At 38.2% G+C, this 27220-nt stretch overlaps 1 protein-coding gene and 1 non-coding gene across 2 annotated transcripts; one reads left to right on the top strand and one right to left on the bottom strand.

Moving 5' to 3' along the window:
* The first annotated feature begins 54 nt into the window (after window positions 1-54).
* LOC104602980 (Glycolipid transfer protein (GLTP) family protein) lies at window positions 55-27220 on the top strand. The gene is made up of 4 exons (XM_010266860.3): window positions 55-831; window positions 5942-6114; window positions 25278-25423; window positions 26115-27220. The coding sequence occupies exons 1-4, from the start codon at window positions 601-603 to the stop codon at window positions 26219-26221; spliced, it is 657 nt and encodes a 218-aa protein (XP_010265162.1). The 5' UTR covers window positions 55-600; the 3' UTR covers window positions 26222-27220.
* Window positions 175-246, bottom strand: TRNAC-GCA (transfer RNA cysteine (anticodon GCA)). The gene has a single exon. It is a non-coding gene; the product is annotated as a tRNA-Cys (tRNA).

The following is a 27220-nucleotide window of genomic DNA, read 5'->3' as shown; positions in this document are numbered from 1 at the left end:
AATGTGCAAAGGATTTGGGTGCAAATTCAGACATGAAGCAGAATAAAGTAAAATCCAAAACAAAAATAAACCAGGCATTCCCATGCATTTGTATTAATGCAAATGAAATTGTCTTGCAATCAAAGTTCAAAAATATGAGTAAAAGTCTCGTTGCGGGGAAGTAAAAAGAAAATTAGGGCCCAACCGGGTTCGAACCAGTGACCTCTTGATCTGCAGTCAAATGCTCTACCACTGAGCTATGGACCCAATGGCGTTATTTGGGCGAAATAATTAAATAAAATAATTCACATCGCATTTCAAACACGCTGCCATTCTGGTTCGCGGCACAGGCACTTGTTTGGTTGAGAGAGCCCCCCGCAACTGTAGCAGACTCAGCCATCTATGGCCCTTCGTTCCCGCCCTTTCTTCTTCTTCCCCTTTCGACGAGAGATAGAGGAAAGAAGATGGTTACCATTCGCTTCTGTGTTCCCTTCTGTAATGTCTTTGTTCGGAATCTCTGTACAATTTCACCTCTCTCTCTCTCTCGGCCTTTCCCATACTTGCAAGCATTATCTTTCTGATCCATCAAAACCCAAAAGAAAGCAAGTAGTAAGGTGATGGATGAGCAAGAATACCAAAATGATGGATGAAGAAGAAGAATCATTTGAAGATGCCGCAGAAACGCCCCTATCCGTGATAGCAGAGGCGTTCGAACAGCTCGCCAAGTCCATCGCCACCAGCTCCGATGACCTTCGATTGGAACCCTTCTGCAGCGCCTGCTCCCTCGTTTCCGTTCTCTTTGGCTGCCTTGGTTTCGCTTTCAAATTTGCCGAGTCGGAGTACGTTTCTAAGGTTCTCTTTCCTTCTCTCCGTCTCATTTTGGTTCTTTAACCTCCTACTGTTTATTTAGATTGCTTTCCAAAAGAAATCGAAAGATAAAAGATAAGAGCTCTTCTTTTCCCCTTCTTTATTTTAACTACGTTTATATCTTTTCATTTATATACCACTTTTCCAGTTCTGTATTCTGTTGATTTGATTTTTCTTGTAAAAGGCATCCCTATTTTGCGTTTTTTTTTTTTTATCCTATATCAGGAATTCTTGAATACACTGAACATGATGGAAAACTTGACTACCCTCTAGCTCTGAGATGCAGTTTGTACCATGCAATAAAAGAAGCGTTCGTTCTCATTTATGCAAACATCGATTTGAAATTAAAATAGCTAGCTCCCCTTTTAAGTTATAATAAGCCATAAGTTTTATATAATTTTCAAAATAAGATCTCTTTTCAACTAAAATCCTTCTTCAGAGCTTGGCACAGTCAGGTAGGACTATCCACAGATGAAGTTGCTATTGCAAAAGAGTTTGCAATATTTAAACAGAAGAGTACACAGTTGAAGGTACATACAATAAGCTATCTCATCTAAAAGAAGCAATAGATGCCAATGAGGAATGTTGCATTGCACATTTGTTGCTGCTATCAATATATTTAGACCTAATCCAACTTCAACTTTTATTATTATTTTGGTGTCAATCCCAAAATGTCCAATGCACATTGATTATTTGACTTAGATGCTTGTACAGGATTCAATACCATCATTTCATCAATTGCAATATGATTCATTGACCAAGTGATATTTTGAGAATATTGAGATTTCGATTCGGATGTTAAATGCAATAGGTCATAAGTATGTAATATTTATTCCCATAAAAAACCTCCAGTTTTCTCGCATCAACATTCAAAAAAATTGATTTTGACATTATTAAAGACCTCAGGTTTTGGTTTCGAGATTGTTACTTATAGCGTTTGTGAAAAAGTGATTATCTGCCAGTCTGAATTAAATAGCAAAGCAATTTTCAGATATGATCTCTATTGGGAGGCCAAGCGTCTAGTGTTCTCCTTTTTCGCATAGCAGATTCCATGGATTAGATGCATTGGAAGATGAAGATTGGATATGATCTTATATTTTACCTTCTTGGGCTACCTTTGTTTTTTCTAATATGGCAGATTTAATTTCAGGTCTCACTCAGGATATGCTTTGGATAGAAATTATATTCCCTCATGTACAGGTCCAGCTTTATTTTTCACCAGTGAAACTTTTTTTAGCATACCAAAAATGAGATGCCATAATACCTGGATGTACATGGCTAGTGTACCCATTTCAGATACAACGGATACTTCTAGATGTACTTTATAGCATTAACACTTATAAAATATGTAAAATGGTATGTTTTTACAAATTATACTATAAAACAATCTGCACATGTTAGAAACTTGATCAAATTTGGCAAAGTCTTTAAAAATGACATCTAGCTTCAGAAACTAGATATAAACGCATGATATAAGCATATTACATAGGATACTCATACCCATATCCGAGTCCAGGATTTTAGGAAATGGAGAATCATATCCCTGTTTCTCTATCCATGTCATTGGTCCACATCTGTATCTGTGCATGCAAATATGAGATGCCCCTTAAAAGGATCATCCATTATTGAGATGTTGTTTAGGACAAAGCTCCTCTGCCCCTTAACTAAGCTGTAGAGGGGTTTCACCCAAGGTTCTTCACCTAGAAGTTGTAGAGAAGGTTCTCAAGTACTTAAAGCAAACTGGCTTGTTGTTTAGGAAACACAATCATTTGAAGGTGGAGGTCTACACTGATGCTAACTAGGCAGGGAAACCTAATGACATGGAGGAGTAAGAAGCAGAATGTTGTTATGAGATCAAGTGTTGAGGCCGAATATAGGGCTATGGCCCATGAAGTGGCTGATGTGCTTTGGATAAAGAATTTGAATTTGTTGGGGGAACTTGGGTTTAAGGTTGACAACCCTATGTCTCTATATTGTGCCAACGCGGCCATAAATATTGCTACCAATCCTGTCCTCCATGATAGGGAAACATATTGAAGTTAACAAGCACTTTATAAGGGAGAAACTTGAGAAGAGTGAAGTTTGTGCTCCTTGTGTTAGTTCAAAGAAACAACTTGCTGATGTTCTCAAAAAGGGGCATCCCTACTTGCAGCACAATGAACTTTGTGACAAGATGGACTTGATATATATATATATATATATATAGTAAGCGTGCACATGGAAATTCTAGATGACGACAATGATAGTAATAATATATCCAAAATTGTCTATAACTTTTATGTATTTTTTTTATTTTTTGTTTTTTTATTAATCAGATGTAGATTGCAAAATCTAAATCTGATTACACAAACACCTTATCCAAATATGTGATAATCAGATTGAGTTGTGAAGTTTCAAGTAATATTGAGAGGCTTACCTGCTTGGCTAGGCTCTTCTTTTGGTAGTGTTTTGTCTTTTTTTTGTATATCTTTTTTCTTTTGTTCATTTATCAAAAAAAGTAAGATTTAAATAGAGGGAATTGAATGAGGTGAGAAGTAGTAGTTTACTTTACAATTTAAGCCTTACAATTAAATAAGGACTAAATTTAAAAATGAGTATTTTAATCAAAAGAAAGTTCCACAATCTTATTTATATTTTTAATAGTAGTGTAAATATAGAATTATTGATGCGTTCAATTTTTCTACAATTCTTTTTTGTATTTTCATGTGTAAAAATAATTCTAATATATCACACTTACCTTTTATTTAATATGATAAATATATGATATTATACATGTGCTTGAATGTTTTTTTTTAAATTTATGTATTTTTATATTTTATTAGTCCTTACTATTTATTTATGACATTAAAGGTTAACACATTTAACCCAAAATATTGACATAGAGACAATATTTAAAAAATTTATTACCTAACTATGACTTTATAGGTTGATTAATTTGATTCAGATGGTTGAATTGCTTAACACACCACTTGGATAAAAAATGGTTTTATTTTCGAGTCAATTTTAAAATATATGGGTTTATATTGTTAAAAATATTGACGTAGATCTAATTAGTTGAATTTATTAGTGAAAAATAACTTAAAAAAATAGGATTAATAAGAGAAAATATGATTTAATACCTTAAGTATAAGATTTAATGAGAGGGGATTAAATGAGGTGGCAAGTAATAATTGAAGTTAAATTTTCAACCCTTACAATTAGAGATGGATTAAATACACAAATATAGGCATTCTAGTAAGTGTGCACGTGCTTTGCACGTGGCAATTCTAGGTGATGATAATGATAGTAATAATATATCCAAAATTTTCTATAAATTCTATGTATTTTTTATTTTTCATTTTTATATTTTATGTTTTTTTATTATTAATCGGATGCGAATTGCGAAAGCCAAATCTGATTGCATAAATACTTCATCCAAATATGTGATAATCGGATTGAGTTATGAAGTTTCATGTATCATTGATAGGCCTACCTACTTGGTTAGACTATTCTTTTTGTAGTATTTTATCTTTTTGGTGTGTCATTTTTTCTTTTGTTCATTTATCAAAAAAAATGTAAGATTTAAATAGAGGGAATTGAATGAGGTGAAAAGTAGTAGTTCAATTTACAATTTATGCCTTATAATTAAATACAGATTAAATTCAAAAATTAGTATTTTAGTTAAAAGAAAGTTTCACAATCTTGTTCATATTTTTAATAGTAGTGTAAATATAGAATTATAGATGTGTTCATTTTTTCTACAATTTTTTTTTGTATTTTTGTGTCTAAAAATAACTTAATATATCACACTTATTTTTGATATTATACATGTGCTTGCATTCATTTTTGCAAAATTTATGTATTTTTTATTTTTGTGTTTTGATATTTTATTAATTTTTATTATTTATTTATGACATTAAAGGTTAACACATTTAACCCAAAAGTTAAACTATTTATTATTAATTTTTATTTTTCATTTCTGTTTAGTTCTAAATTATGTATTTGATTTTTATTTTCAATAAAAATAATTCTTGTTTATTACACTTATTTTTTCATTTGGTTAATAAAAATATCTTATATGTATCTATTTTTCTATATTTTTTTTGAACTTTTCTATATTTATTTTTATTTTAAAATTTTCATTACCTTGCTATGACTTCGTAGTTTGATTAATTTAATTTGGATGGTTTAATTGTGCCACAACTTGAATAAAAAATGGTTTTGTTTTTAAATCAGTTTTAAAATATATGGGTTTATATTGTTAAAAATGTTGATATAGATATAATTAGTAGCATTTGTTAGTGAAAAATAACTTAAAAATATAGGATTTAATGAGAGAAATGGGATTTAATACCTTAAGTATAAGACTTAATGAGAGGGGATTAAATGAGGTGGCAAGTAATAATTGAAGTGGCATTTTCAACTCTTACAATTAGAAATGGATTAAATACACAAATATAGGCATCTTAGTAGCTATTAAAGCTGACATTAAAGTTATAAAATAACTTTTATACCCTTTCTCAAACAAAGAAATAGAGGGTAATTTTAGTCCAAAAAAAGTTCCACATTACATTCACACTTATTATATATATATATATATCCAGGGTGAGTGTTGAGTTATGTTTTTATTATATTATGCTAAGGGCACTTTTGTAATTCTGTTTTCTGTTATGACACTTAAGCATTGATTCTTTGGTGCAGCCGTGCAGAACAGTTATGTTCACTCTTTATGTGTCAGTTTTCTTTGCCATCAGATTCTGATTAGATTATGGGTGGAGAATCTTATGACTTGACCTTGCATTATCCCTCTTTATTAAGTGCCATCCAGTTTAAATACAATATTTGACATGTAATGTGACCATTTTTTATTCTTATTTGCAGATAGGAAATTTCAATTATCTTTATACAGTTTCTAACATGAATGGAATTTAAACTTTCTGATTGAATTCTTCGTTGAGCTTGTCTTCTAAACTAATAAGTTCAATGCAATTCATGATATGGAAGTTTTCTTTCTTTTTTTTTTTTTTTTTTCTCTACACGTTTTGATCATTGCTTTATAATCTCTCCTATTTCTAAATCAAACATCCTGGCAGGATCTAATGCTTTGATTATTCAGGTAAATGATTTAACAGAAGCATCAAAAACTTATGATACATTAAAGAATGTACTTGATCACGATGTTAAAAATGATACTGTGAAAAAGCCAGGGAGCCTTTCACGTAATTTACGCAGAGTTAGACAGGGTCTTGATCTCATCAGAGTTCTATTTCAAAACTTCTTGTCAACCAAGTATGTCTTACTCTCTATTATAAGTTGTTTTCTTTCTTTTCATTTTTAAAAGTATCATTGTAGTTTCTGCACCTTCCATCATTACTGGTATAACTGAAATTTGGATAAACTACTGATTGAATTTAGTGTGTATATTTGCATATGGTGATACATCTTATGTTCTTGATCCATACAATTGAGAAAACCCCATTCAGTCATCAAATAAAATGTTGCAGAAGCAATACTTTTGATCAGTAACTGATTTTTTTTTTTTATTTCTTTTGAAGGGCTACACAACGGGGGGTAGCCCATCCCCCAACCCAGGTGCAGGCGGGATTCGATTCCAAGTCTCCGCTACGACAAGCAGGTCTTACCAACCAGCTGGTTGGCACCTTGCATCAGTAACTGAAAACTTTATTAATAGAGAAGTAATAATATACAAATAATTACAATGAGTTATTAACAGTATAGAGCTAATCAACAACTCCAAACAGAATCAGAGGTACAAGCAGTACTTAATTTCATTCAAAGGATATGCCCCCAAATTGATTCTTGTCCATTAATTCCCTTCCTGGCCAGTATATCAGCAAGATTATTTGCTGACCTTGGCACCCATAAGATTATTTGCTTCTCTGATCTGATATTGTAGATGCCTTCGACCTGCAGATTCTTCCTTCAGCCAACTGATTACTGATTTTCAATTGCCTTCCGCAATCAGATTTCTACATGCCATTGAATTAGCCAGTCTTAATCCTTGAGTTACCACTAGAAATTCCACTTTAATTGAGTTTCCTTCTCCAGTTAGACCCGAATGATCCAACAAGATATCTTTTATGATTTTTGACAGCACTTCCTAGTGCTGATTGTCCAGGATTTCAATGCTGCTTTTCATCAAAAGTTAGCTTTCACATGTTATATGGTGGGAGTGACCTATCCAGTGTGTTTATATCCCTTCTCGTGGACATTAAGGCCATATAAACCAGTCCCTGAGGGTGTCATCTGTAGAGAATATAGGAATTAGGAAGCTTCATCCTGGTCTTCACCCAATGATGATTCTGATTTTTGTCAAGCTTGTTATATCGTCCACCAAATGAGATGTGGAAATAAAATTAATTCTTGGAATTTCTATGTATTTGATTCGTTTGTGCCTTTTTGGTCTTTTAATTTTTCTGCAGTTGAGAGCCCTAGAATTCTGCACTAGAATCTGTGGTTAACTTTGTAGGCGTTCTTAAACTGGACCTGTGATAATGGAGACAGAGAGGAGCTTCATTCATGCTAACGTTTGGAGAAAGAAATTCAGGGTTTGAGGCCAATACCATCGTTCTCAAAGAGGGGTTATCTTGAAATTCATTGAACACTTGAAGGCAATAGTATTGCTGAAGGGGAAAGAAATGTTGTGGTTCAAAGGTTTTCTAGAGGGAGCCATCCACTCACAAAGGCATGTAAACTGTATAGTCTCTTACAAAGAGGGCAATACCACTTACTGGGTGGAGGTTATGGAGAATAGATGTGAAGCCTACGTAACACTGACTGAGTTCTTCAATCCTGGAAAGAAAAGGCTGGTCTTTATCTTTGAAGGTAAACAAAGTGTGGACTGGAAACAGGTAGTGGAAGCCTTTCAGCACTTCCTGCCTTTAACAGGTGAACTGAGTAAGATAAATGAGGGGCCTGGGGGAAATGTAGAAGTCTTAGAAAAGAAATTGGAAGAGAAGGCAGAAGTTTGCAACTCAGACGCCATTGCAGGGATACGGAAGAAGTTGAGTGGAACAGACCTGATTGACTCAGTGTGGTTCTCGTCTGCAGAGCCTAAACTGTCTCTGGAGGCCTGGAAGGAATCAAGGAAGAATGAGAGAGGATATATGTGGTCACAACGAAGGAGGAGGGTAGCTGATTTACTGACAACTAGTCTAAAGCTGAAAAGAGTCTTCATAGTAACCCCCTTCGATAACTGTAAAGCCCTCTTAGATCCAGTAGAGAATGAAGTGGAAATATCAGCTCTCAATATTTAGGCTGAGTTCGGATCATTCACAGTTTTCAAATGGAGTCCAACATCTAACTCCAAGGACTTCTTTGTTGAAGATGGTGTGGTGGTGCGTGTAATAGGCCTGCCATTTCATCTGTGGAAACAAGAAGTAGCAAATTCTATAGCATTGATGTGTGGAGGACGCTTAGAAGGATCATTCTGCGGTGATCTTCATTCAGCAGCAATTCTGCTAAGTGGTGTGAAGCCAGAAGATATTCCACGAAAGGTAGAGGTACGAATAGAGGGGAGTTTCGTCTCTGTGTGGCTAGCATCCTCCATTGAAGCAAGGTTGTGGAAGGAGGCTCACATGGAAGGCGGTGAAAAGGAGGAAGAAGAATCTCTACATGGATTTACGAGATTGGCTAGTTCAAATGGGAAGGAATGTTTCACTAAAAAGGGCCAACTACTTCTGGGAAGCCAAAAAGAATTGGAGCAGATGGGAGGTCAAACCCGTAGAGAGCAAGGAAACCCTTTGACAATTGGCAAATCATATTCGCAGGTGGCTTTAGGGGAAAAAGACAAAAATTTTCAAGTTGGTAAAAGTTGGGGGCTTGAACCAACAACCTCAGACTGGTTCAAAAGGGAAGGTTGCTGGTTTGACTTTTAAAACATGTGGGACATGACCTCTTAAAAAGTCACATGGGAGGAAAAGAATTAGGAAGTGGGCCCATTCGAGTGGATTCCATTCCTGTTGGGCCGATAATGGCAGCCCAAGTAAAGTCCACCAACTCGGGTGCTCCATTTGAAAGGCTCGAGCCCAAGGCCCAATCCAGGATAGATGAGCCAAGGGACCCTTTTAAGTACTCACGTGACTGGGAGGGGGGATGAATTGATGGACGATAACAATTGTCTATCTTCTTCTACTTCGAATCCCTCCTATCGATCAAACATATCAGGTGCAAGGTCTCAAGATTCTCAGTCCCGAAGCTCTTTATAGTGGGTCTCTTCCAACACAGTGAACCATCTCTCATCTGATAGGCACAATCCAAGATGTTTGAAACATAGTGATATTAACAGAATAGAGATCGAAGACTGGTCGAGTCAACAAGATAGTAGTGACAACTCTAATAGTGATGAAATTGTTTGTTTGGGAAGTGTGACTCTGAAAAGCAACAATAATCTACTTGAAACAGAAAGTTTGCACACAGAGCTGTTGTTTATAGAGGAAGAGTTCGAAGATGAAGGTTGCGGGAAGACTAGAAATGGTGAAGAAATTGGTCCTAAAGTTGTGCAAGCTCCTCTCCCCTCTGCCAAGGGAGCTAACCCTGAGTCTAATGAATTGTAGGATGTTAGTGGAGAGGGACACAAATATGCTGTGAGGGTGGATGTGGGTATTCCAGTGTCGGAAACATAGAGAAAGGAATTCAAAGAACATATATGTTTTGGGCACTTTTGTAATTCTGTCTTGGGTCAGCTTCTATGTTGATTTCTTTGTAACTTCTTGTTGTATATTAAAGTTAAAGGGATGAGAGATCTATCATATGGATGGCCGAACCCTACAGGAAGGTTGGGTGAAATTTCAAAAATTTCTTTTCTCCCATTCGGGAATCGCATTCTCTGATTTAGAAAACTGCATTTTCAAGGTTCGTTCTTGAATCCAAAACCGAACCAGATTTGAAACCAAAAGGGAGGAGAGGGATATACCTGATATGAAGTAACAGTAACTCCCAATGAAGGTGTTCACGCCCAAGGAGAAGACCAAAACCCGCCTCCACTGAAGATGACACAATGTGTGGTGAAGCAGGACAACTCTTCAGCAAGAATGAAACAAGGGCTGGTGAGCACGACTTCAGATTGTTTCTTCAGCCAAGAAACAATATCAAGAACCTTTCTTGATCAGATCCACAAGTGGAGATCGAACAAGGTAGGGATGGCAAGAACAGGAGAGAACTCTACAGATTGTTGTGTATAAAACTGAGGAATTCGCCCCCTATTTATAGTCTTCTTTGGATCAGCCTCCTAATCTAATTACAAGAGAGTTTCTTGATCCAAATTTGATATTTGGATCTGGACTCTTAAATGGATAAGACTTATCTTATTCTTCAGCTAATCCTAATCAGATTATAAATCAGATCTTGCCCCTTTTAATTAACTAACTTAAGCCCAGTTCGAATTGGGCTTTAGGCCCATTAAGCTTATGTGCTCACTTACTTCTTAACCTGTTGCCCAGTTGGCTCTCTTTGTATGGCGTGGGACCCTTACATTGATCTACACATCAGCCACATGGGTTCAGCCCAGCCTTTGTTACAAGGCCTGGCCGAATTCACTGTAGGAGACAATGAACCCCTGAGTCCATCACCATGGGCTCTTAATGGGCCCAACATTTACACCAAATGGTTCTTGGATCCAGCCACCTTATGAAAACCCAAGAACTGTGGGCAGATGCAAGATTAGTCCATCAGGTATTACTCTCAATGGTCTTACACTTAACCTCTTAGCCCATAATGATCAAACACTGCCTGACAAGAGAGGACCTCTCCCTCGGCTGCAAGGTATAGTGTTGCACTCTCTACTCACATGGATCCCGGAAACTAAAACCTTTTGCAAACATTTTGAAACCATAATATATATATATATATGTATATATATGTATATCTCTATATAAATATATTTTGCAAAAACAAATTTCAATGATCACCCACTCTCTTGTCCAACAAAGGGGTTGATCCTGTCACTATGATCACCCACTCAGGTGAATTCTTAGACTGTCCCAACATACCCAGGTTTTGACTCCCTCTAAGGATCTCACTGATTGGCGTATCAAGGACAACCCAATCCGACACTTAGTGTAGTATCATAATCGAGTCTAGGGGTCAGGTGCAACATTCCAGTTTTGCCCATCTATCTCCAAGGTCCAGGGCAATACTGGAATTTGGTCCAATTCAGGGTTTCAAGAAAACCCACACTGCATGTACCTCAGGTCTCACCCTAGCAGCTAAGACAAGCTACCCCAACCAACTTGGCGGTATATCAGTGTCAGCATTGGCAGGATAAATCTCCCCAAATCTATCCAACGACTGTGAAGCTTCTAAACTAACACGAGTCTCATAAGTGTCCAGTTTAAGGGTATTACACAGAAACACACCAAATCACATGAATCAATTATGTACTCTATTCATTTACAATAAATGACATAATGTACATCAATCTGATTGGAGTTAAGGGCATACACTGTCTAACAAAAGCTTCTTAATTAATGAAAATTTTCAGAGTTATTGATAAAAAAAAATTATACATCTACAGTTTGTAGATAACATCATTTTGTTTTATTTTTTGATGAATAACTGATTACTTTATTGAATTTTAAGGAACATGTACAAGAGAAAGTGAGAGAGAGACAAGCCCTCTTATCTCTCCCCTTTAACATTAGTTATAATTACAATTACAGTTGTGCCCAAAATGTTTGAATTCTCCCAACCCCTTGCTTGGCCAGTGCATCGACCATTGAATTAGCTGTTCTTTTCACCCATTGAATTCCCAGTTCCATGTCCTTTGTGATCCATCTGAATTTTTTCTTCTCATTATTATACTTCCACATCCTACTTTCCTCACCCAGTAGCCAAACCATTACCAATTTTGAATCCCCTTCAATGATTAGCTTTCTAGCATTCATGGTTGTAGTCCTTTGCACTCCTTCCATAGCTGCCATTACTTCCGCTCTTAGTGAGTCTCCTTCACCTGTTGGGCCTAAGAATAATGCACACACTTTACCCTCCTCATCCTTGAATACATCTCCATTTCCTAACCTTCCTAGGTTTCCCATGCTACTACCGTCAAAATTAAGCTTTATAAATCCTCTTCCAGGAGGGGTCCAGATAGGAATAACTGGCTGCTTATTGACATTTGAATCTGCCACTATCTTCCAGTTTCTGATGATATCATCAATGGATATATGTGAGAAGTTTCCTAACGATTTCAGCCATTGAGCCGCTCTAATCAGAATTGGTTCAATCATGGCCTCTTTTGTTCTCTCCTTTTCTCTAAAAATTCTGGCATTTCTTTCTTCCCACACTACTCATATTATTGCCACCCTAGCACTCTTCCACATGATGTTACCTATCTTCTTCGGCAAAGGACAGGAAGTTGGATCAAAGAGACTTTTGATGTCAGTCGGAGGTGTCCACCTACATTCAAATAAGGAAAAAAGTCATTCCCAAATACTAGCAACAAACGGACAAGTAATAAACAAATGAAAGCAAGTCTCACTATTAGCCTTACAAAGAACACACCAGTGTGGGGAAAGGCACCACTTTTTCCTCTTCCTTTGTAGCCAGTCAAAAGTATTTATTCTTTAGTGTACAACCTCCCAACAAAAAGCCGCAATCCTAGGTGGGATAGGCTTGCACCATACCTCCTTAACAGGAAAAGATTGAGGGGGACTAAGGGAAGGTTGGGTTAACACTTTGAAGGAGTTACAGGAAAACAGGCCCAAAGAGAAAGGTGTCCAAATTCTTTCATCAGACTTATCAGGATCAAAGAAAGTTCCTTCAAGGTTTTGGATTAAAGAGAGTACACTATCAATTTCTGAATCCCTTAATCCCCTTCTAAAGCCAAAGTTCCAATCAAAACTATTGATTGGGTTTGAAGGGACTAAGAAAGTTGAAATGGGCTCACTCTTGAAACATGATAAAGAATACAAAGAGGGGTATAAGTCTTTCAAGGGGGAGTTCCCATACCAGATTTGATTCCAAAATTTGATTAAGTTGCCAGAATTGAGTTCATACCTTACAAGAGGCAAGAAACAAGGTAGAATTGCTTGTATGGCCTTCCAAGGTGAAGCTCTGGTAGCCCGTTGCAGTGGTCCAGCATCCCATCCATTGTCCAACAGCCCGTGTATGCTCACCACCACCCTTGCCCATAGTTTCTCTCTTTCTTTTGGCATTCTCCATAGCCACTTCCCTAGTAGAGATAAATTTCTTTTTTGAATATTTCCTATTCCAATACCCCCAAACTTTGTATCTCTACTGACTATCTCCCAGCACACCTTGTGATCTCTTTTCTCTTCTCCTGGCTCCCATAAGAAGTCCCTTATTAATTTCTGAATGCTCTTGCTTACTCCTGCCGGCATTTTGAAGATTGACATATAGTACACAGGGAAGTTTGCTAGGGTCAACTTTATTAGTGTTATCCTACCTCCTAGGGAAATGTAGCCTTTTTTCTAACACACTAGTTTCTTTGTCACCTTTTCTATAATTGGATTCCAAAAGCTTGAGTCCTTCAGGTTGGCTCCTAAGGGTAAACCTAGGTAGCTTAAAGGCCATTGAGAGACATTGCAACCCAAGATTTCAGCACAAACTTCTAACTCTCTATCCTCCATGTTTACACCTGCAATGCAACTCTTCTCGAAATTGACTTCTAATTTGGATAAACTTGCAAAGAGTTGCACTGTCTGCTTTAGGTTCCTAATCCACATCACATCATCCCCTTCACAAAACAATAGGGTATCATCAGCAAATTGTAAATGGGTAACCGACACCCTATCCCTCCCCACTCTCCAACCTCTTAGCAATTGTCTTGTATCAGCTTTTGTTATTAATCTACTCAAGGCATCTGCAATGTGGGTGAAAAGAAAGGGAGAAAGGGGGTCTCCTTGTCTAATACCATGCTCTACTTCAAAAAAATCCACCACAAATCCATTTACAAGCACCGAATAATGACATGATTGGATACAACCCCAAATCCATTTGCATCATCATTCCCCAAAGCCAAAGTGACTTAAAACCTTCATCAGAAATGACCAATCCACCATATCATAGGCTTTTTCCAGATCCAATTTACAAACTATGCCTTTTCTTCCAGATCTTTTCATTTCTTCAAGGCACTCATTTGCTATCAGAACTTGATCTGTTATTTGTCTATTCTGAACAAAAGCCCCTTGGTTAGGAGAGATGATGGAAGGGAGCACTTTTTTTATCCTCAAAGATAACACCTTAGCTAAGATTTTATACAAACTATTCACTAGGCTTATGGGTCTAAAGTTCTTTGGATGGACCGCTTCACCTCTTTTTGGCACCAAGGCAATGAATGTGGCATTCATACCAGGATTTATTACTCTATCAAAAAACTCGTCAAAAACTTCTTTTAGGTCATCTTTTACTATGTCCCAACAATTCTGATAGAATGCCATGGTGAATCCATCTGGCCCTGGTGCTTTTGATCTATCCATAGAGAACACTGCCCCCTTGATCTCTTCCAACTCAAACCTTCTTTCTAACCAACTCTTGCAATCATCTGAAATGGTTGGCTAGCTCAAACCTTCTAACCACCTTCTATCTCTTTGGGGTCTTTGAAACACAGCTTTGAAGTGCTCTGCAAAGATCCTTGCAATCTCTCTTTGGTCCTCTATGGCTTCCCCTCCAATTTCCAATTTGGAAATAAAATTCTTGCTTCTTCTCCCATTAGCTAAGGCATGAAAAAATTTTGTATTCCCATCCCCTTCTCTAATCCATTTGTGTCAGGATTTTTGTCTCCAATTGACTTCCTCCTTGTACAAAATTTCTTCTAGCTGCTTTTTTAGTTCCCATCTCTATCCTCTATCTCTCTCCTCCAAAGTGCCTTGAGTTTCCTTCTCATCTAGCCCTTCAATTTTGTCAATCACTTCTTGTTTCTTCTGTTCTATTCTCCCAAACTCTGTCAAGTTCCACTCCTTAATTTTTCCTTTTAGCATTTGTAACTTCCTATGGACTCTCACTCCTTTCCAATTGGCTCTAGGTCTGCCTTCTCTCCACCACTCCACTTTTTTTAGGAACCCTGGATGGGACAACCACATTTTCTCAAACCTAAAGGGTGCAGGTCCTAGGTTGAAGCTTCCTTCCTTACAAATGGTAATCGGCTAATGGTCAGAGATGACTCTAGGTAATGCTCGGGACACTAATCCTCCCCAATGTTCTTCCCAATCCAAGGTAAACAGGAACCTATCTAGTTTGGAACAAATTGGGTTTAGTTGCATATTGGACCAGGTGAAATTATGGTGTACTAGAGGAATTTCCTAAAGCTCAAAGGTATTGATAAAATGGTTAAATTTCCTCATGCTAGTAGTAATTCTCTGTCTCTGGTTATTTGTTTCTTCTGTGAATCTTATTACATTAAAATCTCCTCCAATACACCAAGGCCCTTCCCATAAACCTCTTATGTCACCTAATTCTTCCCACATCTCATTTCTTTCCCTGTAACCATTTGGTTCATAAACATTTGTCAAGACCCATTCAAAGTCATCCTCCACTTGCCGAAATTTAATTGAAATTGTGAATCTGCCTATCAGTTCCTCCTTACCTAGAACTACCTCATTTCTCCACAATATTATTATTCCTCCTAAAGCTCCCCAAGAGGGTGACCAAGCCCAGCTCAGACCTCTAGATCTCCAAAGGCTTCTAGCCCATTTATTATCAAATTCTGCCAGCTTAGATTCCTGAATTATTACTATGTCAGGGTTTTCTTTCCTTATAACCTCCTTTATTACTGCTCTTTTCCTCGCACTCCCCAAGCCTCTAACATTCCAGATTAGTATTTTCATCTAAAATCACCTTGAATTAAGCCCAGACTGGAAGACCTTACTTGCTCCTTTTCTTCTCTCCCCCCTCTCACTAATTCCTTATCCCCCTTCACATCTAGTCTCAGTCTCTCAACTTCATTTAACTTTTTCTTTCTAATTTTTTTAGGACCATCTGAATTTCTAATGAGGGCCTTTAGAGCATTCGGATTTTTCAGCTTGCAGCCTAACTTATTCACAAATCCTACTACAGTTTCTATCTCTTCTCCTATTATATCTTGGGTCTCCTTCCTAACTTCCTGATTCTGGTAAGTCCTTCCCCTTTTCTACCTCTCCACTTCCCTTGCCCCCCCCCGTCTCTAGTAGCAATTGTTCCTCCTTCCTCTTTAATTGCTTCCAAATTATCTCTCCTCTTAGCCTCTCTTGCTCTTCATCATCTTCTCCTTCACCATTTCCAATTGCCTTACCATCCACTACTGTCCCAACTTTGCTTACACAGGCTCTTGGCTCAATTTCAATGTTGGACGCTTGAACACCTGCTAAAGGCACAGACACCTTATTAGTACCATAAACCAAATTGACTACCATACCTGGGGGGGGAGTGGGAGGGTTGCAACGTAGTGAAAGGCTTTTCTGAAGCAAAAAAATCCTGCTCGGAGTGTAAGATTAAGCCTGCTCTCACAGACGTATTGTGGCTGAAGGGAGCTATAACACTATTTTGTTTACTTTGACCGCTGGGAATTTCTTTTCGCCCTTCCTTAACTAGGGTAGTCTTAGCAGACTTACAGATCCACTTGTCGATTCCTTCATTTAGCACCTGTTCGAGTTGTGGATTTAAGTTTGGATTTCCTTTATTGAAGTTAAAGGCTTTCTCTCCTACTGCTATTCCTTCTCCTTGCAGGTCTACAGTGCCTTCACAGCCAACACTTCTGATGAGGGCGGATTTGGCCCTCCAATGATATTGTGACACGTGGCACCTAAGAACAACTAGGTGACACTCGGAACCGCTTTGGAAACAACTTGCCTTAACCAAGTTGATGGTGTCCCACCTAGTAGCCCGGGTGCGGCCTGGTATAGGCGTGGCCTGGCATAGGCGTGGCCTAGCGGCTTGGCCCTGGCGTGAGTTGGCAGCCTGGCACAGGCACGAGTTGGTAGCCTAGCACAGGCGCGACTTGGCAGCCTGGCCCTGGCGCGAGCTGGCGGCCTGGCCCTAGCGCGAGCTGGCAGCCTGGCACAAGCACGAGCTGGCAGCCTGGCACATGCACGAGCTGGCAGATTGGCACAGGCATGAGCTGGCAGCTTGGCCCAAGCACGACCTGGCGACCTGCGAGACGTGCTCACCAACAAATTCGGCATGCATATCCTAACACTCCCACGATCCTTAGAAGTTGGCCCACATGTCGAACGATCCGGAGGGTGGTCAACATGCATGGCGGTTACCTCCAGGAATCTCGAACCACTTAGACGACCTCGCAGAAATCTCGGATGTGGTGCGTGAAGCCCACGCCAAACAATGCCTATATAAAGGCACCAACCCCAAGGGCAAGGAGGGAGAGCAAGTAAGCATATTCTAGCTCTCATACTTTATGATTTTTAGCTCACAGTCTACTATGAGAGTACTGACTTAAGCATCAAAGCAACCTCGCCGGGTTAGCCACCCCGGGTCCTCTGACATTTGGTTCCTTGCAGGACTCTAAAGAGCAAGGAGGCTCGTCACCTAACCTACCCAGCTTGGCACCTGGTCAATTTGGCACCTGATCAGTTCGGCACCTCCTAGGCAGCTCGCCACCAGGCAGCTCACCACCAAGTAGCTCATCAAGGTAGCTCACCACAAGGCAGCTTGCCACCAGGCAGCTCACCACCAGGCAGTTCGCCACTAGGTAGCTCGCCACCAGATAGCTCGCCACTAGGGAGCTCCACTTCAGCCTCTGAGTCACAGGCCACTTGGGAGCAAACGTCACTGACGAGGTACTTAGCCAAAAAATTGATACGTGACCAGGAACGGTTACATCATTTGGCGCCGTCTGTGGGAATCGCTTCAAAAAGCCTTTTTCCACAAAGCATTTCATATCCAGCTTCCATGGCATCTTCCAGCAACGCCGGGTAAGCACCCTCGGGTTCTCTGATTCCTTCAGATTCTCCACGTCCGTCGTCTACTGGGAGCCAAGTCACCTCCAGCTAGGAGCACTCAGATTGCGCTCCATCAACTTCCTTGTGCATAACTATCTGTAACTCTGTCCTGTAGGGAAGTGATGAACAGTTCTAGCCACCCTAGGAGTCATAGAGGTCAGTAACCAAGACATGACTGTGGCATTTTCCTTGCGCCACACGGTGTATTCAGGACTGCCAATTTCTGGTTGTTTCTTGTCTCCATCCAAATAGCCTGTGAGATCACGAGAGGTAATGAACAGCATCCAGCAGCACACTTGTAATCTGCAAGCTGTGCAGATAGGGTTTTCCAGGTTTGAGGACCTTGTGACAGGTCTGTTATCTCTAGAGGAAACTTCACCGGATAGTGAGGGCATCCTGACTTCAGTCCAAGAGTTGTTCACAGTACTGTAGGTGGTTCTGTTAAGGACTGGCCGAAGTGGTCACAGTGTTCACAGTGCTGGTAGAAGTGTTCACAGTTCGGGTACAGTAGCAAGTAAAGGTCTGTAACTGAACCAGTTCACAGTGCTGGTAAAAGTTTAAGGCTGCAACTGTGTAGTGCAGAAGTAGGGCTGATAACCGACCTGAAGAAAATCTGTAACTGAAGTTGCCACAATTCTGTAAGAGTCTTGCTGATGCACCGAAGCTGCAACTGTAGAAGAAGCTAAGTCTTTACCACTTGTTCTGCACAAGTCTTGCTGGAGCACGAAGCTGCAACTGTAGAGGAAGCTCTCCCCCTTTCGGCTAGTGCTAGGACTGCTGAATCAGTCCTCAACCAGGTCTGTCCTATACAGACCTCTCTTAGTAGCCCAATAGCTACTACTTGCTGGAAATAATCTAGTAGGACATCTACTTCTGGGTCTTACTTCCCTTGAGTCCTACAACCAAGAGAAACCCTAGGTTCGAACTTGCTTTACTCTCTTACACTCCTAGGTCTTTACTGCAGCAACCCAGAAAAAGGAAGAGAGAAGATGAAAAGACAGCAAGAGAAGAGGGTGCGCCTGCTGAAACCAGGAATGAGCTAATGCTCTGATACCATGTAATCTGAAGAGCTATACTCGAAGTAGCAAGGAAGAGAAGAGAACCACAGAACTGAAGAGAATGTCGAACTGTACTAGCCAGTCGACCAGTCTTTTATTTATAGATGGATATAGTACAAGGTACAATAAATTACTGGGATGCCCCTGATTAGTGATGGGACACCCAGATGACTTAAATCATTAAACAGGATTAGGCCCATTAACACAGGCCCAGTTACAAGATAAGTTAAACATAAGAATGGGCTAATAAGAACTCTTATCAGCCGAACATCACTCTAACACTCTAACATTTTGGAGTCTTTTTGTTCTCTCTTTGGTTGCAAGTGGTGTACTCCTTAAGATGTAGTGAGCCTTTTCAACCCAAACTTTCTAAGGCAGCCAACAAAAAGAGGAGTTATGTGGAAATCAGTTAGGGCAGCAGTGGTGTGTATGGGAGGAAAGTAATGCAAGAATTTTCAATGAGAAGTACATGTCAAAGGAAGAACTTGTGGAAACCATATAGATAAGAGTTGCACATTGAGTCAAAACACTTGAGCTCTTCGAAAGCTTCCCGGCAACTAATATAATAAGGGCATGGAATGAAGTGGCACACTCTTCTAAGAAGAAAGAAAGAAAGGTGATGGAATGGAAGCCCCCAACTCTTAATAAAATCAAGCTGAATTTTGATGAGAGTTGTATAGGAAACCCAAGATTGGTGGTATGTTTAGAGACTCCTCAAGCAAAGCGTTGGCAATGTATGCATGACCTTTAGGAGTAGGTGACTCAATAAGGGTTGAGGTATTTGCAGTTCTATAGAGGCTAAAACTTGCAAAGCAAGCAGATTTTAAAAACTTAGAGGTTGAAGGGGACTCAAAACTAGTGATATCATGGACTAATATCAGGGATATGCTCCTTGGATTTATAGACATTTCCTAAGGGAGATTGGAAGCCTAACAAGGGAACTCAAGCTTCTTTTACATGGATCAAGAGGACTGCAAATATGTGGTCGATTCATTAGCCAAACAGGGAGTCTACAGGCAACAATTTTTTTTTTTTGGACTTTATTGTAATACTATATGGTGCAATGTGTTTGTCTTTTCTTTTACTGTAATACTATAACTTGTTATCTTAATTATGAATAATGTTCTTTGCTAATCAAAAAATAAAAAATAAAATAAAACTTTGTAGGCATTCTTAGTATACTTGATCCAAATGGAAGTTGAATTCACTAATACTAGCACCTTTTAACTTGTTTCATAAATGTTTACAACCAACTGATTGAGGTGGACAAGAAATGGGTGAGGAGTATCTGATCAACAAGAGACCTGAGATGGGCCTTTGCACAATCCTAGGGAGCTTCACGGGGCATTATCACTTTGTGGAAAAATGTAAATTGGGATAATGATGAGTTAATTGGAAATTGTTCAGTGTCCATTAAATTAAAGAGAGGCAAATGGTTGGGAATGGGTATTAACCAATGTGTTTGGTCCAACCTCTTATAGGGAAAGTGAAGGACTCTGGGAAGAACTATCAGCAATTAGAGGTTTATGGGGTGGCCCTTGGTGTTTGGGTGGGGACTTCAATGTAATTAGGTTCTTGAGTGAAACAAATAACCCATGTCATAGAATTACCTCTAGTATGAGGAAGTTCAACAATTTTGTGGAAACTTTTGAGTTGTGGCCTCCCTCTCTCTATAAGCAAAGTATACTTGCTCAAATTTTTAAGAGATCCTTAATTGTTGTAAACTAGATATTTTTTTTAAATAGCTGATTGGGAGGCAAAATGGAGGGCTTTAGCAGTAAAAGCCTTGCCAAGGCCTATTTCAAACCATTGCCCTATTAGCTTGTCCCGAGAAAGTTGGGGAGGAGCCCTTGCCCGCTCAGATTGCCAAACATGTGGCTACTTCACCCTAAGTTTGTTTCAATGGTGAAAGAGTGGTGGAAGGAAGACCAAGTGGATTACAGGTGGAAGGGTTATAGGTTCTACAAGAAGCTATAGGTGTTGAGAGCTAGAATCAAGTAGGTTGTTCAGAAGATGTTGTAAACTGACCAAATCGGACTGACTCGACCCGAGATGGTCGGTTTCTAAAATGGTTCAGTCTGCCTCGATTTAAAAAATGGCAAAACCCGATGTCCTGGTTTGGTTGCGGTTATGCTTTTTGTAACCCAATGTGAAACCCACCCGAGCATACGTACACATATTTGCCTTTTGTAATTCATATATCTTATATATTTTTCATCTCTTTTACTTTTGATTGACAACCACTACTTTCTAATCATCTTCATCTATGATCTAACTATCAAAAGCTAAATATAGGGACTGACACAAAAAAAAAAGTAAAAAGTTGAGTCTATTCATAGGAGTGAAAACCAAAGAGACAGTTGTAGGTACAGGTTGGACCTATATAGGGACTGACTAACACTCAACTAGCCAATTGCAACTCATCAAAAATGTAGGGATTATATAGGTACAGTTTTAGGCTATAAGCATTAATTTCGGTTCGGTTTAACTAAAACCAATTAAACCGATGTTAATTAAAATTAAATTTAAAATCAGTTCTCTCTTTATCGGTCGGTTTTGGTTTGCCTCAAATTCAACCCGACTTTTTCGGTTCGGTTGACAAAATCAAGTGCAACCGAATTGAATTGACTCGTGAACTAGAATCAAGATTTGGAATAGGAAGTCTCTGGAAAAGTTGAGGAAAGGAAAAGTGAGTTTATTAGCAAGATGGGGGAGTTAGATAGCTTCGAAGCTAAAAGAAGCATGAGGGTAGAAGATAGGATGGAAAGATAGAGATTAAAGTAGGAATTACAAGAGAGACTAAGGAAGGAGGAGATGAGTTGGAGACATAAATCTAGATGCAAGTGGCTAAGGGAAGGAGATAGTAACACTAGGTTCTTTCATTTGATGGCAAATGGGAGAAAAATGAAGAACTTTGTTTTGAAGTTGGAATGGGGTGGACAATTGTTGATGAGAGAAGAGGAAATAACACAAGCTTTTGTAGATTATTTCAAATCAATCTATGATTCTCAGGGGAGAAAAAGAGAAAGTTTAGAAGATTTGGAGTGGAGAGTGGGAAATAGAGATTTGTTGGACTCTTCGGAAAGAAGGTTTGAGGTCCAAGAAGTAAAAAGTATAATTTTCACACTGGATTGTTCTAAAGCTCTAGGGCTTGATGCTTTTACTATGGCTTTCTATCAAAATTGTTGGAATATAGTTGGGAGGGACTTAATGGAGGTTTTTTAAAGAGTTTTTTGAGTGAGGCAAGTTTAATTCAAGAGAAAATGCGACTTTTATTGCCTTAATTTCAAAGAAGTTGAATGCAATACAACCTAAAGATTTCAAAACTATAAGTCTAGTGGGGAGCATTTATAAAATCATTTCTAAAGTGCTAGCATTAAGAATAAAAAAGGTCCTTCCCTCGCTTATTTTTCCAAATCAAGGGGCCTTTATTTTTGGAAGACAAATAATGGATCAAATATTCATTTCCAATAAATGTGTAGAGATCAAAAGGACTAAGAAGGAAAAAGGGTTGGTATGTATGTTGGACTTGGAAAAAGGCTTATGATATAGTGGATTGGAGAAAGATGGTGTAGATGGGTCAATGATTTAAAAGGCGTGCATAGGCACACCCCTTTCAAAAGGCGCATGCCTGGTGCGCCTAGGCATGCGCCTCAGCCCCGAGAACTCCCTATTTGCTAATGTTCATTCATTCATTCCAATAAAATATCTTCTTAAAAGGCAATTAAAGTTATAAAATCATTATTTTTCATGTGAGAAATAAGAATTTCAAACCTAACATAGACTTGTTCAGGCTTGCCTCGAGGGGCATGGTAGAAAGGCGACTCATAGAATAAAAAATGCAATATGTTTTACATCACATTAGCCACTTGAAACAATGCAATTAAGGAAAAAAAGAGATTGTGGGTTTTACATGCTTGAAAATACTTTATATGTTTGCTTTTATTTTTAAAATTTCATTTGAATACGCTTTACATGTTATGTTTATGTGTTTTAATTTTAGATAATTGGTTTTTTAAAACATTTATTTTAAAATTTATGTTTATATTTTTATTAACATTATGTTTAATATTTTTTGCTTTTTTTATTTTTTTTTTGGCATTTTTTTGAATTTTCTGAATTTTTTTTATTTTTTTAGTTTTTTTTTTTGTAGTTTTGTCTTTCTTAAAAAGTTGTGTGCCTCACCTTGCGCCTTGTGCCTTGCACCTCAGGCACAAATTGGCCCTTGCGCTTTTAAAACACTGAGATGAGTGAAGAGGTTCATTTCTTCATGTCATTTTTCTATCTTGGTGAATGGAGTAGCTAGGGATTTCTTACCAACTAAAAGGGGCCTTAAACAAGGAGACCTCTGTCACCCTTCCTTTTTTTCTTTAGTAGTTGATGTGTTGAGTGAAATGATTTTATGGGTTGATGCTAACAATTTGATTGGAGGGTGGAGGGTTGGGAGGAAATGGTGGTCACACATTTACAATTTGCAAATGATATCATACTTTTTTGTGAAGGGGAAGAGGTGGATACTTTTGCTAGAGTGTGGATACTTTTTTGTGTGGCAGGAGTGAGTTTAGGAAGGGAAGAGGTGGATACTCTAGCTAGAGTGTTGGGATGTGATGTAGGGGCATGGCCATTTTTGGGATCACCACTGGGAGGGAGTCCAAATGCGAGCAGTTTTTGGTACCCAGTGATCAAAAGATTTATGAAGAAGCTTGCAAATTAGAAGAGAAACTACATTTCCTTGGGGGGTAGGATAACTTTAATCAAGTCCACTCTGGCTAATTTTTCGGTTTATTTCTTGTCTACCTTCAAAATACCAGTGAGGGTGGCAAACCAGATAGAGAAGTTTATGGGGGACTTTTTGTGGGAACCGGGGGACACCAAGAAGGATGACCTAGTGAAGTGGGAGGTGATTTGTAGAAGTAAGGATGATAGAGGCCTAGGAATAAGGAATATTAAGTTAAGGAATATAGCTTTGTTGGGGAAATGGCTATGGAGAATTACCATTGGAATAGGATAGGCTCCGGTATAAAGTGATTGTTAGTATACATGGATTGGTAGACAATGGCTAGGATGCAGGTCTTGACCCTAGGGCTTTTCAGTGTTCTCCCTGTAAAGCCATACATGGTATTTTGCCTTCCTTTTTTTCAAATTTGATGCCAATGTTGGAAACAAAATGTTGTTTTGGGAAGATGTTTGGATTTATGAGTTGTCCTTAAAAGATAGATTCCCTGCTATTTATTCCCTTTCAAAGAACAAACAAAAAGTGATATCCTCGGTTTTCACTGATAACTATTGGGATTTGGGCTTGAGAAGAGTGTTACAAGAGTCAGAAATTGGTATGGTTCATGAACTTGTTAGTTTTTTAGGGGTGACCTACTTAGATCAATCTTGCTTGGACAGTAGAATTTGGAAACCTTCCCCTTGTGGTTATTTCACTTGCTCTTCTTTTTACAATGTCCTCCTTCAGTCCTCTAACTCTGCAGGGAACTTTCCAACAAAGGAGGTATTGTCCAGCCTTGTACCGCCAAAAGTTCGGGCTCTTTGCTAGGATGTGACACTTAAAAAATCAATATTTTGGATTTGCTACAAAGAAAAAGGACAAATCAATGCCTTTCACCCCATGATTGTAGCCTTGATCAGTTGTACTCTAAAATGATCTTTAGTGAAGTTACCGTTTCCAATAAGAAAAGAGATATGATGGCCTTTCCTTTCAATTAGGTTCAATGGTTTTAAGCACAAATCTTTGTTATTGTGCTAATTGCATCACTTGGTTGAACCAAGCACAAATCATTGGGTGGTTGTTGGTTCCTATTGTATCACTTGTAAAACTCCTCGAAGTAGCCTCCTGTTATAAGGTGGAACAAAGAACATAGTTAGATGGCCACTTAACAAATGTTATATACCTTGGAAAGAGATTACATTAGCATCACACTTCAACTTGATGTGCTACAGTCCTTTCCTAATGAATATGAGTTTTTCTCATCATCATCATCCAAGCCTTGTCCCAACTATAAGGGATCAGCTACTGAATCCTATTTCCTTGTTCTATTCTGTTTAATGCAATGAATATGAATTTTTCTGATACATAAAAATCTAGTAGCAATATGCTATACCAAACTTGTTTTCCACTGTTTCGTGAAGTTTTAAGTATTTTAAGACCATGTTTTGTTATTTACTTATATTATCATTTCTTTGTTTTCCTCGTTTAATGGTCATTGAATAAGGTGCATTAAGGTCAAAAGGTGTTAGACTTTCCCTTAAAATGGATACAGACAAGTAAGAATTAAGAGCAATGTTTGTTCTCTTGTATGTGGAGAGTTCACGGTGATCTCTTACTTTTCCTACGTATGTTACTTTATTAGGATGTCAACCACACTAACAATGCCAAAATGCACACTTTTGCATATTCACTATCTACTTAGTAAAACCTTTGTTGTTGCTGTATTTTTATTTTTTATAATGATGTATTATATAAATCTCTGCTTTTCAGTGACTACTCCTTAAAGGAAGCAGCTTCAACAGCTTATGCACAGGTATGTGCACCATACCATACATGGGCTGTCAGGACAGCAGTTGGGGCTGGAATGTATGCACTCCCAACAAGGGAACAACTTATAGTCAAGCTAAAAGAAACCGGTAAGCTTGTGATCTAGCTTATACAGGTCCCTTTTAGAAAAACACAATCTAGTTGGTTATTTTAAATGAGTGTTGATGTTTTTAAGGACAAGGCCAGACAGGATTGTTGGACCAGGAATTTCCCCCTAATGGGTCTGTTTACATGTTGGACACTATGAAAATGTGAAAGAATTGACAAAATAAGTAGCCTAGCCAAGAACCATACAGATTTCTGGTTCAATAGAAGTCCAATTCTAAATATATACCTCTCTCTCTCTCCCTTTATTTTTTGCTACATCACCAGATTGACCTTGGGTTAAATCAGCATTTGAATTGCATAAGCTTCTATTGGGTTCACCATCTAGTCAAGTTTCTAAAATATTAATAAGAAACTTTTGTGTGAATATTTTAATTTAAAGTTGTGGTTTTATTTGAAATCATATTTAATGAACTGAACACAACCCCCAAGTACTGAAACACCACCATATCTGTACAGGTTTATATAATGATAATGCTTTAGGACATTTAACTAGATAAATGTGTTTCTTCAAAAAAAACTAGATAAATGTGTTTCTTCAAAAAAAAAAAAAAAACTAGATAAATGTGTGGTAGTGGAAATGATAAGTAGGGGAGAAAGGTGAAAACATCTTTTGTTAGATTTTGATTTTGCAGTCTCATTGATTACTTATAATACCCATTACTATTGTTGCAGACCACTCCGTAGAGAAGGAAATGAGAAGGTACATTAATGCCTCACTTCCAGTCATACAATACATTGATAACCTTTACATTTCTAAGAATATCACTTTAGACTGGTAGCATGATCTGTTAAGATGGTCAGCTAGCACTATACATACACAGGTTTTGTTGCTATCAATCAAGAGCAACAAGAGGAAGACAATTTATTTGCAATGGCTTTGAGATGCATTCAAGTCTAAATCAGCTTAAAAAGCCTTATTCCATCTTTTCTGTAATTATTTTTGTTGTATATATGAAACCCTTATTTTAGTGAATCTTGAGCAACTTTCTTTGGTTCGTCTGAAACACCCCAGAGATATGTACAAAAGATGTTAAATTGCGTTATTGATTGCCCACAATGAAAATCACTACATGTCGAGTCATGACCAACTTCGGTTGATATAATTTATTGACAAGGATGCAGGACCCACCATTAACTGAAGTTGGCCTAACCAATCGAGTTCTTGTTCCCCCAATTTATAACCGTTATTGTGAATCGTTAATAAGCAATAGATGTGATTATGAGGAAAAGAAAAAGGAATATCTATGTATATATAGCAAAATGGTCTACGTTACCTTGCATCTCCTTTCTCCATTACCTCAGTTCTGCATTCTCCTTGACTCTCTCTCCTCTCTCCTTCCCATTACTCTCAATTTTTCTTCCCAGAACTCTCTTTTCCCATTGGGTTCCCCCCCCCCCCAACTCATGTCTCTCACTTTTTCTAACAACCTAACTTTTCTCCTTAATTAGCTCAATATATGTTTTATCCTCTCCTTCACTTCTATCTCTAATTCCCTCTTATTCTTTCCACTTTCTCATAAAAATATAGGCTATAATTTATTAAGATTCGCTTTTTCAAATCAAATAATGCTTATATCCAAGGTTCAAAGTATCGACATGTATCGGCTCGTATCGGTCGATACGTATCGTTTCGGGACCCATCCGATATGCCCCTACAATGGGTGTATTGGGTGTTTGATTGGATTAGGGGGTGGAGGAGCTTTAAACTGATCCCCCTGAACCAGTTTTGAAAAAAAATAAAAAAAAAGTAAAAAAAAAGGTACCAATTCGCTTGATAC

This window comes from Nelumbo nucifera, chromosome 4 (genome assembly GCF_055504915.1).
Source record: "Nelumbo nucifera cultivar China Antique chromosome 4, China Antique-T2T, whole genome shotgun sequence".
NCBI classification, from domain to species: Eukaryota; Viridiplantae; Streptophyta; class Magnoliopsida; order Proteales; family Nelumbonaceae; genus Nelumbo; species Nelumbo nucifera.
This window is presented reverse-complemented; position numbering and strand designations above follow the sequence as displayed.

Excerpts from the sequence above, each read along its gene's own strand:
- LOC104602980 (XM_010266860.3), top strand. The coding sequence starts at position 601 with ATGAGCAAGAATACCAAAATGATGGATGAAGAAGAAGAATCATTTGAA. Across the intron at positions 832-5,941 it reads AGTCGGAGTACGTTTCTAAG|GTAAATGATTTAACAGAAGC; the intron begins GTTCTCTTTCCT and ends TTGATTATTCAG. Across the intron at positions 25,424-26,114 it reads AGTCAAGCTAAAAGAAACCG|ACCACTCCGTAGAGAAGGAA; the intron begins GTAAGCTTGTGA and ends CTATTGTTGCAG.